General features: G+C 46.7%; 1 protein-coding gene across 19 annotated transcripts in view; it reads left to right on the top strand.

Moving 5' to 3' along the window:
- MARK3 (microtubule affinity regulating kinase 3) overlaps positions 1-976 on the top strand; it is a 60,282-nt gene extending 59,306 nt beyond the window's left edge. For all 19 annotated transcript variants that reach the window (XM_086891752.1, XM_086891746.1, XM_086891755.1 and 16 more), the window contains one exon: positions 17-976. In XM_086891752.1, the coding sequence (XP_086747878.1) occupies positions 17-362 (346 nt within the window). In that variant the 3' untranslated portion in view covers positions 363-976. The remainder of the gene's footprint in view (positions 1-16) is intronic.
- Positions 977-13,098: the final 12,122 nt, after the last annotated feature.

Consider the following 13,098-nt stretch of genomic DNA (forward strand, 5'->3'; position numbering starts at 1 on the left):
AATTCCTGTCTTTCAGCCGCAATGTAGCTGTGGATCAGAAGGATGAGAACAAGGAAGCCAAGCCTCGGTCGCTGCGTTTTACCTGGAGCATGAAAACCACCAGCTCCATGGATCCCAATGACATGATGAGGGAAATACGAAAGGTCCTGGATGCCAATAATTGTGACTATGAACAAAGAGAGCGTTTCTTGCTTTTCTGTGTCCATGGAGATGGGCACGCAGAAAACCTTGTCCAGTGGGAAATGGAGGTGTGTAAACTGCCAAGACTGTCCCTGAATGGAGTTCGCTTTAAGCGGATATCGGGAACATCCATAGCTTTCAAAAACATTGCTTCCAAAATTGCCAATGAGTTAAAGCTGTAACAAGAAAAAATAGTTAAGTTGTAAATTAGTTAGCAATTTAAAGTGTTTTTGAGAATTCCGATGGAAATGTATAGAATAACATTTAGGCAATAACTTCTGCATCCTTCTGAATAGTGATATTAAAAAAAAAAAAGCTGCTGAGCTGGGAGGGAGAGTTGGACTTTTTTATAAGTGCACTACAGCATTAAAGTTGCCTACTATGTAAAATATTACCCCTTCTGCTTTATTTCCATTGCTCCTAAGTCTTTGACAACAAATTGAAACACAGAATATATTCATTTAAATATGCCTCCTGTTTGTGTGGATGTGTGAATGTACAGTATGTGTGTATAATATATAAAGTATTATATGTAAACAATTCATTTACAACATTGAGCTGTACCAGTACCTCTTTTTGGGCTAATTTTGGTGCTAAAAATTGAAATGGCCAAGGAGGAAACACTTGAGTTAATATTTAAAATGACTGAAGAGATAACCAGTAAACACAGGTTTACAGTTCACTGCTGTGTTAAGAAAAGTGTGTGAAGGGTTTGGATTTATGGTTGTGAACATTATTAGTCCTGTTTTCTAAGTAGATCTCATGAGATGATTAAAAATTCACTTTTACTGAGTAAGTCTTGCATTATATTTTGCCCACCTATTTATTATTTAAGTCTGAATCAAATTTTAATAATGTAGTTAATTTGTGCATTAATATTTGGGTAAACGCTTCCATTCTTCTGCTTCTGCTAAACTACTAAAACTGTATCTTTGTCCTTTTGGCTTATGAGTATTGATCGCAGCTAAGAACATTTCTCCGTTGTTCCTCTAGGGAATGAGGCAGTGTAAAGGGAGGTGCTAATTGCTGAGCAGTGTTTTTTTTCAGAGCGAGTTTGCCACGTTAGACTAGATCAGGCTGATACAAAGCACAAAGGGACTCTCAAATCATGGCCATTCTCCGCCTCGAGCCACGTCCAAGTCGGTGCCATTCCGAGGCCTTGCTGCACGTTGGGCAGTGCTGTCCCTCACCGTCCGGGCAGCCCTCAGCATTGAAACCCAAAAGCGGGAATCAATTTGGCTACTGATCTCCTCTGTCCAAACATCCAGCTTGCTAAGCCACAGCCATAGGCAGGAGCAGTTGCAGCTTTTCCTTGCAGCTCTCTTCCAGCGAGCTTCCCCTTGGCTCCGGTTGCGTTGCTTTGGATGGCTCCGTGCCCGTGTGTCTCTGGCCGTGCTGCCGAGGGAGTCCCCTGTCCCCTGTCCCCGTGCAGTGTGGAGCCTGCCCCGATGAACTCTGTTGGCCAGCTAGCTTTTGGTAGGACACGAAGCTGCTCTGGGATAGCCCCCACTTTTTAACCATCACAGCGGTGAAGCGGATTTGATTTTGCAAACTAGGATGAAGAGATTTCTTCATGCATTGTTTCCTACCGATACTCGGTTTATTTCATCGAGGACTTGTGTAGATAATACCCTGCATTATCTACTTGACCTTTTGTATTAATGTTTTGTGGTTATATTTCAGTGAAGCACTTACGCATGTACTTAACATGTGCTTTAAACTGGAGCCTAAATTTGCATTTTAAATTTGCAGTGAGCTAATAGTTACTCATAGTACACAGTTCAGATTTGACCCGAGGTGAAAATGCAAAGTCCTTAATATTTTGCAAGTTAGCTCTTGTGATCTGTAGTCTGTGAAGGCAGCAGACTTCCCCTCTCTTTCCCCTAAGCATTGATATTGATTATGCTAGTTTAAAGGGTAATCATAGTTGTTAAATGTAGTAAATATTCCTGAATTTGCATTTTATTCTCTGTATATTCTGTATCATGCCATGGCTTGAGAACTCCAGGTGCTGCTGGAGTTCAGTTGGCTTTCAGTGCTCTGCCCATGCCTGTGCTGCTCAGGATGGGTTTTTTCCATGAAAACTCCATTTTGTAAAAGCAATAAGACATTTCAGGGCAGTCATTGTACTTTCTCAGGTGAATGGTCACCTATCCTTTCACTCCCTATGCTTTAAGCACTCCTCCAAATGTATTTTTTTCACCTGGCAGTGCACTTTGTTGTCTGAACTGAAAAAGTGTTCTGATAAATTATGTAAATCTGTATTCGATGGAAGTTCCAAAAGGTTTCGTATTAAATGTTTTCTGAAATACTCTCTTCCTACTTCACCTGTTAAGTATGTAAGTGTTTCTAAAAAGTGCACCAGTATCATACTTTGAATATTTAAAGTTTGTACTTTGGTATTTTTTCTTAAAGTGTTCTCGAAAGGTTCTTTCAGAGTAAATCTTTATTTGAGGTATTAAAAAAAAATCACTTATTATAATCAGAAAAATATTAACAGCTTCCCTCCCAAATGCCTTGTAAAATTACCAAGTTGTGAGAATATTTAGCACCCTGCATGCTTGGTGTTCAAGCCTCTGGGAGCTGCCTGAGAAGGAAAATTCTTTCTTCAGCTCTCCGAACCAAAGATGAACTGCTTCCCCAACACAGGTTTTTTACCTGTTCATATGTCTTGGGAAAACCTGTAGGTTTGCAGGCACCGCTGCTGATGGGACTTTGCAGAACCACAGCTGTTTTTTCTCACCTTAAGGGGCAGGTTTTAAAAATAACCAGAGGTGTGTGGGTGAGGAGGCAGCAGCAGGTCTCGGTGTTTTGAGACACGTGAACAGCAACCGAGAAGTGTTTTTATTTAATGACATGGCTGGTGTCCTGGAACGTGTGCTCCAAGTGCTGTGTTGGGGGTTGATCGTAATGGGCTCATGACTGAAGGTTTGCATCACTGAAACCTGTGTCAGCCAGCACTGAAGGTGTCTTTTGATTGCTGGATCTGGCAGAGAAACATGTATTAAGAGTTTGGGTTGCGGGGATTTACTTCATTAAATAAAAGCGTGTAAAGATACATAAAACAAAACAATGAGCACTGAACAGGAACAAGTTCAGATACACTTTTTCTTATGCAAACCTTCCCTGTACTTAGGATTTCTGAGACACTTCAGTTTATTTGACCTCTTTACAAGACCTGAGGTCCTTGACCATGTTGAGAAGAAGTAGAGAGAGGTAGGCTGGAGGAACAGCTGGTCCTTCTGGGCTAAGTGTTTTGCACACTACTTCTGTTCAAGCTATGGCATCTGGTCCAATCTTTGTGAATTTAAAGATTTATAGTACAGATTTGGGCAAGGTTTAGCTTTTTCTCTTGCATTACAGTGAGGCTTCAAGATCAAATATAGAAAGATACTGTATCCTATTTTTTTTTTTTTTATTACAGAAGTTTGTGTCAAGATAAATTAGATTATTCATAAAAACACAGAATTAATATCCACACGTTTGTGTTGCAGAAATTAAGTGCAGGGTTCAGTAGTCCCCCCAGTCATATGGAAAGACTGTGGCATATCTGGAATTTAAATAAGAGCTCTCTCCAATTCAGTTAAAAGCTCAGCTATACATGGGCCTGTTGGGATAATGTGTAGAGGCTTTTAATCAGCATTTCCCACAGCTGCTGTGTCACAGACCACGTTGTGGATTGCAATTTAATTAGGCCTGCAGCCAGCCCAGAGAGCCTGTGCAGCCCTGGTTTGGAGCAGCAGTGTGTGCCCTGTGCCCTGGTTGGAACCCGCTCGGTCACGGTGGTCACTGTCCCCAGAGGGCTCAGGTACCCCTGGGTGTGGGCAGAGGCCCCCCGAGCCAGTGTCGCTCTCTGTATTTCAGGGGAGGCCTGCTTGGGTGTTTCTTGCTGTGCTGTCCAAGACCACATCTTTTCGTAGTAACCTAAAGTGTTAAATATTTAGAGAATTCCAGTAGTTGATGGTATTTCTGCCATCTGGAGTCAGGGGGGTGGTCATACTAATGTAAAATTCTGGTTTCTAATTTACACTGCAGATGTTTAGGAATAAATACCGTTTTGGAAAGCTGGTACTACTGTGGATTAACGTTTAATTCTAAATATGTAGACTTGTAACTGTTCATAAACTCTCATTTCTGTAAGTTTTCATAGAAAAATCCTGGAGCTTTCCAGTAAAGACAGGCTCATGTTATTACAGGTCACTGGTGCTGCCAGTTAAACCCCTGATTTGACATTCTGAAGAGGTAGAGTTTTGAGAATTTCACCTTTGACTGGAGCTTTTCCCCTCTAGTAGCAGTGAATTATTTCAATGATTTCACCACTGACATCGCTTCAGAGAATAAACTGTTATCCAGCAGGAAGGGGCATGAGCTTTGGATAAAGCTCAACCTAGGGAAATTAATAATGTTTTAGAAGTTCAACCTGTTCATACCCAAGACCAATCACAGTCCTGCATTGCAACAGCAATAAAAGGGGGTGGATAAAACGAGCAAAACCATGGAACAACCGTCTGTTGACCACTGTGTGCTTCTGATGTTGAAACAGTTTGGTATCCAAAACAAAATAATTTGAAAGACCCATAACTGTTCTCTTTTAGCCTTCTAAGAATGCTTTAACCTTTGGTACAAACAGCAGGCTCTTGTTCCAGCAATAACAGAAATCAGAAGGGTGTCAATACCAACACTATGAATCCTGCAAGTATCTGCACAGAAGCCAGTTAAGGGCATTAATTGTCAGTTATTGGCAGTTCACCTTCACCTCCCAGTGCCATTTAACACCTTCTAGTGGTTGTGACTTAGCAGGTAAGATGTTTATTGCAGGGGGGAAAAAAAAGCTTTTGCTTGGTTTTTGCTGATGTATGTTGAGCACTTGGAACAGTATGTTCAGACTTGGATGTAAAATCCATGAAAAGTGGCCATGGTTATGGTTGCTGTGGGAACCACAGCATGGAATTTTAAGGCATAGAAATGTTGCAGTTCTCATTCCATTTATACCCTTATGTTATCATTTAACATCCTTAAAAAATTCAGGGCATAAAACCAAAATATTTGTACAGTTTGTGTTTCCTTGTAGTTGCTGATCACATTGAATGTATTAGGTGAATAAAATCAGATAACAAAATACCTCACCACGAAAATAATTCTGTTAAAACATATGGGGATGCAAAATCAGAAAGTAAAATTCTCCTGGCGTTAAAATCACATGGTTTTCAATCATTTGCCTGTCTCGAGGTAAAATCCTGTTTGCTTGGAGGTGCTTCTTACCAAGACCTCAGCGTGAGCACCGCAATCAGCAACAAACAGCAAAGTTCCTAAGCGTGGAATAATTTCCTCCCCAGCTCACACAGGCAAGAGGCGTGAAATGAAGTGTTTTCACACATGTTTCCACACGGATGGAAAAAACACTGATAGGAGCTTGGAGGCATTGTTACAATGGTCCTGTGTCTGTGGTGCCAAGAGGGGCAGGGGCAGGTGGCAGGGGCTGCCTGGCAGGACCGGCATGGATGGATGCATGGATGGATGCGTGGATGGATGCGTGGATGGTCAGTCGATCCCTTCTGCACAGCAAGGCGAGCTGCAGAGGGATGGTGCAGTGTCTGCAGCGGCCACAGGATGTCTCCCAAAGGCAGAAACGGCTCTACTTGGGGCTCTCTTGGAATTTTTTTTAGAGATGAGCTCCCTGGATCGCTCCCTCCCTGCGATTTCACATCAGTTATCAGTTACCATCCGCTCAGACAGCTTTGACACATTACGGAGGAAAACTGATCACAAAATACTGATGGAGACTGTTTTTCAACTTGAAATACGTCCTAATGATACATTTATTTTTCCATTAAGTTGTATTGCTTTCTGAGCTGGTAGTTCCAATGGGCTTTACCTTTCCCATGGAAAACCTATAGAGCTACAAAGCCCCTTTTAACTTCTTTGTTAAGCCTTGTTCAGTCTCCTTTCCTGGAAAATGACCATGTCAGGCAGCATGCTCGTCTGCTGAGAAGGGCAAAAGTCAAATTGAATATTTAAATTTATTTGCAGCTCATTTTACGAGTAAGAACCTTTGGTTTCCTCTTCGGAAATTTAATTACTGAAGTTATTTTGCTGCTCATCCTTTAGTAATCAGTCTAATCAAGGCTGTAAATTGCAGCCAGCCTTTTCAAAAATAATGTGGGATCACTTGCCATTTATATTCCACTGTATTAGTAACTCTCTAAAGCTTTATGCCTGGCATTTTCCATGCCTGCAGTCTATTTTATTCTTCAAACAAATAATGTCACATGTGCTTCAAGTAGGCAAGAACTGAAACTTCCTTATTTGCTCAGGAGCTTTTTTCAAATCACATATTTTGCTCCAGCTTTCAGTTGTATTGTAATCCAAGTTTTGCTGTTGTGGGATTAATAGTGGTTGGTGCTAATATTTATCACTAATATTTATCACTGGGGTGTGATAAATAGTGGGAATGAAGAAGCTGTTTATTTCTGGCTCCTCTGTGCTTGTTCTGTGAAGGAGTCCTGTGTCTTATCCCTTCCTTCCTGCAGTCCCAGAACCATGGGCTGCTGCTGAGCCCTTTTCTGAGCCTCCCAAGGCAATTCCTGGAGTGTTGGTTGTGGTGAGAGGCGTGCACAGGGTTCACCCCACAGTGGGAACAGCAAAAGCAGAGTTCTGCTGTTGGGAAGTTCTGTTCCTCATCACTGATCTGGGAGCAACCACCAGAGTAACTTTGTTAGGTCAAATATATTTTAGTGGTTTTATCTAAATGACCTCCTGATGAACCTCTTTATCCTTGGCTTCCCAAACTTGTTGCTTACTCCTTATCTCCAGAGACAAGCCTTGGCTGAACTCGTCTAAGTCTTGCTTCAAGGGACAGTCCCTTTTTAAGGTCTCCTGTGGTGTCAGAGCTCCATGAGTCTCTACAGACCAGATCTGTGAGTGCTTTTCTAGCTAGAGAAGGAGTACAAGTGCTCTGGGGTCCCTGAAGCATCTCCATGCTGGTCTGTGGGGCAAAGCATGGCAAGAGCAACGGGATCTCCTCCGTGTTCAGTCGCTGAAGTCAGACCTGCAGGATGGCTTAGCTTAATTTAAGTCAAGGCTGTAATGAATCTAGAATTTAGAGCAGTCCATAGCATAGGGGGAAAGAGAGTCATCAGTTTTGGATGGCTTCAGTTCCTGGGTGTTTTCCAGGCCTCTCATTAGGGAATCAGACACCTCACCAGAATGTTCTTTATTGGGTGTACTCTGTAATGTGTGAGGGCCCGTGCAGTGATGGAAAAGGTGCACATCACCAGAACACCGCAACAAAGGGGCTGTGAGGCCTCTGGGTGCTCATGGATGGGGCAGGGCCATCCTGCTGTTGGGGCTGTCAGGGAACAGCCTGCTCTCACTGCAAGGCTGCCACAAGCAGGAGGAAAAGCTTGTCCTGGCCATGTTGCTGTGGGAAACCACATCCATTTTTCTCCCTGGTTGCTCTTTAGCTCTACTTAGACGCGGGAATGAATATTGCAAGGTGAAAAGGGAGATATGGTGGGAGCTTACCAGTGACAGGAGCTCAGTGAGCACCCTTCAAAGGGCCCCTTCCCTGTGTGGATTTGAGTCTGGAGCTCAGTGCACTGTTTCCCATATTGTCTCATAGTCTGTTGGAACAAACAGCTCTTGGAGTGAAGCTGCAGCCCACAGGGGCTGCACGGAGGGGCTCATTCCTGCTCTGAGCTCTGCTCAGGGCACAAGCAGGGAGGTTTCCCTCGGACCCATCCGCCTTGCTCGCTTGCAGGCGTCACAGCTCCAGGGGGCACAGACTGAGCATACACGAGCCCAAGCTCTCACACACAGTGTGTGGCTATATGAGGCTTGTTTCTCTGGGAAACAGCCCAGAAGCTGTGACAGTTCACAGCAGGGACCAGAGCTGCTGGCCAAGAGACATCTTGTCTTTAAAGGTCACTTTTTAGGTCAGAGCTGCACTTGGGGTGAATCCTGATGGAGCAGGGGAGAATTCTGCAGGGTGCAAAGGGCAGCGGAGCCCTGGTTTGTGCACCAAATAACTTAGGTAGCTTAAAATATCAAAGATGCTTCTTCAATTTTCTGTCTACCAGTGACATTATGAGCTGGGTCTGCCAGGGTGGGCGTTGCATGATGCAAAATAGTCAGGAAAAAAATTGTCTTATGTCTGGCTAATTCTGCTGAAGAAGTGGGGAAATGTGGAACCACCTTTGCAAAACAGTAGAAGTAAAGGCAGTGACAAAAGCATTCATCAAGGATAAAAATAAAGCAGAGGAATGAGAGCCAAGGTTTATAGGGACAGACACATGCTGTTTATTTAACCAGCATCCAGCATTTCTCATTAACTTACTGCTACCTCTACCTTACCCTCCCCTTCTGTCCTCCAACATGTGAGATTTTTTTGTCACTCAGATGATGCCTTTTCCCAGTTTTCTGTCTTGGGAGCAGTAGAATTCCACATTTCATTGCAAAGCTGAGTTTCATTGATCTAGCAGCAGAGTTCAGGAAAGGCAGGGGATGAAAACAAGTCCTAAATTGGGACTAAACCAAAGATAGACACGCTGCTAAATGAAAAACCAAAAGCCTGGAAGTAAAGCTCTGGATCAGCATGGTGCTGCATTGAAATTTGTGGTTATGCTGATTGCACCTGTTACACTGGCTGTGCTGGAGGATTTTCTGGATGCCTCACAGCCAGGCTGTAGGTGTGGAAGTGCAATGCAGAAGAGGAGGCACCCCCAGTCCTGATGGTGACTAACCGAGGCTGGCACGACATTCAAGCTGAGGACTAAGCCTCAGTCTCTTCTCAAAGGGGACTGAACACCCACCTGGCTGCAGAGCACCCTCCAGCCTGGCTTCTGCTGCAGGAGCAAGAGGCTGAGATGTAAAAACAGGTTGCCCATGGAAAAGCTGCCATCTCCAGTTGTGGATGCCCTGTCTCTGGAACAGTTCAAGGCCAGGTTGGATGAGGCTTTGGGCAGCCTCAGGTCTAATGGGAGGTGTCCCTGCCCATGGCAGGGGACTTGGAACTAGATGGTCTTTAAGGTCCCTTCCAACCCAGATCATTCTGTGACTCTGTGAGCAACTTCTTCAGCTCACAGACCCTATTTGTGCAGCTTGGGAGGACCCAACAAATGCTTGTTCTCATTTAGAAATCAGTGTATGCACAAAGAGTCTGCGGTCACTGGCAAACCTGGGCTCCCAGACCAGTTCTTCAGCCCATAGCTGCTGGTGCTTGCGTGGTGCTGTACAACTTGCTGTTGAGCCTGAAGGGCACAAAGCCTCCTTTCCTCATGTTTCTGGGGCAGACAGCAAAGGAAATGAGGTGTTAAACCCAGTAGGAGCTAGAGCACAGCCCTACTCAGCCTTGATGCCACCAGAGACAAAAAGGCCTGCCAGCAATCCCACTCACCAGCTGCCGTGTGGAGAATCCTAGAGTGTGCTGAGATTCAGAAAAAGGTACTAAAATCTGTCTTTGAGGGTGATGGGGTCCCTAAATAGGCCATGTCCTGATGCAAGAGACTGAGCAGAAATGGAGGCAAATCTAGAGGAAGAAAGGTTTGGGTGATCTAATCTTGGCTTCTATTTTCAAGCAGGTGGAATAGATCTATGGATTTGAAAAGGGAGTAGCAGCAGTCCCTTGTCACACTTCTCCCAGGCATTGCTGGAGGATTGGCTCAATTTTCAGGACAGTCACTCGTTCCTTCTCCCAGTGCTTATAACAGGGACCCAGTACCAGTGCCTGGTCACAGTGGTCACCCCGGCCTGCAGCAGGAGTCCAGCCTGGCAGGCCCCAGGGGGCACTACAAAAAACAAGAGCCCCACTGGCACATCCTTCTCTAGCTGTGGTTATCCACAGAAGAACACCCTGGTCTGCTGCTGTCTTAACTTGCATCGCAGAGCTCTGGCTGGCAGGGGTGATAGCTGCCCCGGAGAGGGGCGAGCTGGAGGGTGAAGGACAAAATCTGCCAGATAATAACAAAAAGTCTCTTCCTGTCTCAGCTGGTTTCATTTCTCTGTTCTGGTCTGAATACATGCTGGGTTGGGGGCAGGACACTTCTGAGCCCGGGTTTCTTGTCTAGTTGCTAAACCAACTTCTTCTTTGGCTGGTTGGTTGTTTTTCTGCTGCCCTTCCACATGGCCAAGAGTGGTGGCTGTGTGAAAGAGGAAGGGAAGGTCCTGCTCTCTCTCAGAGGGAGTGGTGCAGCTTGTACAAGTGTCTGTCACAAGGCAGGAAGAGTAGGAGTCAGACTTTCCCAAGGCTCAAGTTAGATCTCTTTCTGGCCGCCGCGGTGCGTGCGGGCAGGCTGACGTGTAGGACAACAAAAGCTCTCTGTTGGTAGACGTAACTGGAGTAGTTTGAGAAGGTCCCAAATTTTCTTCTCAGCGAAGTGAGGTGATACATTTTCACAGTACTGTGAGAACCCTCCTGAAATTTTCTGTCCTGGAGGAGTATTCATAGTATGCAAGGAGGACCTTCAGGTTTGTTTTATAGTCATAAGACTCAGCAAACAACTAGGAGGAAGCACAATACCACAGCCCTGTGGTTATTTGTCCTGTGTTCAAGCTGCTGCTGTCCTTTTGGAGGTCATAAATATTCAGTCAGCTCTGAGGGTCAGCCAGTGATGTCTCTGGGGAGCCAGAAAGTCCCTTGGATCTTCACTGTACAGAGCTGGTGTCTGTTTGAAGCTGCTGGAAAGGGCTGTGCATCTCGTTGACAGCCCTGGCTATGGCTGAAGTGTGGCCACCTGAATCAGCTGGACCTGGTGTACCCTGTGCATGTCCCAGGGAGGGAGCTGGGGGATCCATGCTGAAGTCTCCCTGGATGGATAACTGTGACTGCCTCACTTCCACTGCTGAAGGAAACAGCAAGCTGTTTTGTGAATCTCCTAGCCTGCAGCAATCTGTAAAAATCTCGAGCACAGGCTCCTTCCTGCTCGGACTGTCACATGCTTGAATTCAAGAGAAGCTTTCTCCTTTGGCAAAGAAGCTAAGCCACCTCTGGTTTGGTGCTAGCCAGGAGCATCACCCCTTTGCCTCCTGCCCCACCCCGAGCTGTTCCTGAGCTGGCTGCCAGAACTGCGTCCCCCCTGCCATGCCCACAGCCATGGTCCTGCTCTCTTGGGCAGCTCCTCCCTACCTGTGACGTGTTGCAAACATTGTCCCCAGAGAATACAAAGGAAGGAGCACTTGTCACCAGGAAGGACGGATCTTTCAGACATCTTTTGAAGCCTCACATCCCTGGGAGTGGGCAGGGCTGAAGTAATTTGTTCCTGGAGCCAGAAGTCTGGAGGAAAAACAGTTATAGAAATAATAACAACAGTGACAATCAGAATAGGTGGGATCAAGCTCAACACAAAGACTGTGTTGGTTGAAGCAGGCATCTGTTTCTGTGGAAAAAGTCATCTGCTCCTGTGATGAGCCTGCACCTCTTCCTGCCTTTGGGGAGCTGGGAGGACGAGGACACAGGAGGGAAGAAGGTGGCTCAGTGTGCTGGTGGCCAGAACTGGCTGTGCCTGAACAAAAGGCAAAGTTTGATGCCTTGGTGTGTAAGTAGGAAAAGGCAAGGAAGTTCTTTGCCCCTTTCACTGCTCCTGGACAGCATCAGCTATGGCTTTTGTGAACCTCTGGGCCAAGCTACCCCTCAGTGAGACGAAAACATCAGCAGAAAGCCTAATGCTTTGCAGGACACATAGTGTCAGGTTTGGCCCCACTCAACCTGGTGGACTTCGAGGTGACAGTAGGGACCATTTGTGGTTTAAAACAGGTCAGTCACAAATTGGAGTAACTCATGGTGGCCCCAGGTGTGTGGCCTGCAGGTGAATGTCTGGAAATAGAGCTTCAAAGGCAAGCGGAATCCTGTCCACAACCTGCTGCTGTGGGCTCAGCCTGGGCTTGGAAAGCGGCACAATTGGAGGTCACGATACCCTGGTGAGTGAAGGACTGTGCCCTTCCTGCTGGCACTGTTTGATCACGGCCCATGGTGGAGACAGCCTTTACCTGCCAGTGTCCCTGAGCCCAGCCCAAACCCAGCCAGGTGCTGGGGGTCCTGGTGCACCTGTGTGCTGTGACCCCTCAATGCACGCTGTGTCTGCTGGGTGCTCACCTGGCTGTCACTCCCATGGTGGAGCTTGTCCTGCCGGACCTCAGGGTGCCCTGTCCCCCACTCCAGACCCATGGTCTTGTCACCTGCCCAGTGACATCCAGGCTCACAGAGCACCCCTCAGACCTTCAGGTCTTAGAATCCCACAGCGGTGTGGGTCAGTCCCAGGGCAGGGCAGGGGCTGCTGCCCCATGGAAGCAGCACATAGGCAGTGGGATGGGGGCAGCAGCAGCACCCTGCCTTTTTGGCATCCCAAAACTGACCTGATGTCCTAATGACTCTTGCCAAGGATTTTTACTGGGCTGCAGCTTCCAGCCTGCGTGAGCATCAGCCCGGCTGGAGATTAAACAATATCCTTTAATAGGAGCAGGCAGGCAGCCGTTTCCAGCGCAGGGAGCAGAGCGCACTCTGCGCTGAGGCTCGCACACAGGCAGCGCCAGGGCCGCGGCAGGACTGCGATGCCCTGATTTGGAAGTCTCTTGCTCGACCCAGCTGCTCTAAAGGCGGCTCTTTCCTACACAGAGGCCAAGGGAGGGTTTTTATTTAAAGGATGCTTGGCCTGCTCAGGGTGGAGGGGAAGTCGAAAGACACCAGCTCTGCTCCAGGGCTCCGCCGGCTGTGACTTTGACCTAGAGCAGACCCAGGAGCCCCCCCAGCCCTGCCAGAGCCTCCTCCTGCTCTCGGGGCCGGGGTTTGCTGTGCTGCCATTTATGGGGCTCGCTGTCCCGGTCAGATAATGCTCACCCTGCACAGGGGCAGCTCTCCCTCCTGTGCCCCCGGCACTGCCCTGCTCCTCCCTGGGAAGGGGCTGCTGGAACGCTCCTCTGCCAACA

The sequence above is a fragment of the Cyanistes caeruleus genome, chromosome 6, assembly GCF_971803275.1.
Source record: "Cyanistes caeruleus chromosome 6, bCyaCae1.hap1.1, whole genome shotgun sequence".
Taxonomy (NCBI): domain Eukaryota; kingdom Metazoa; phylum Chordata; class Aves; order Passeriformes; family Paridae; genus Cyanistes; species Cyanistes caeruleus.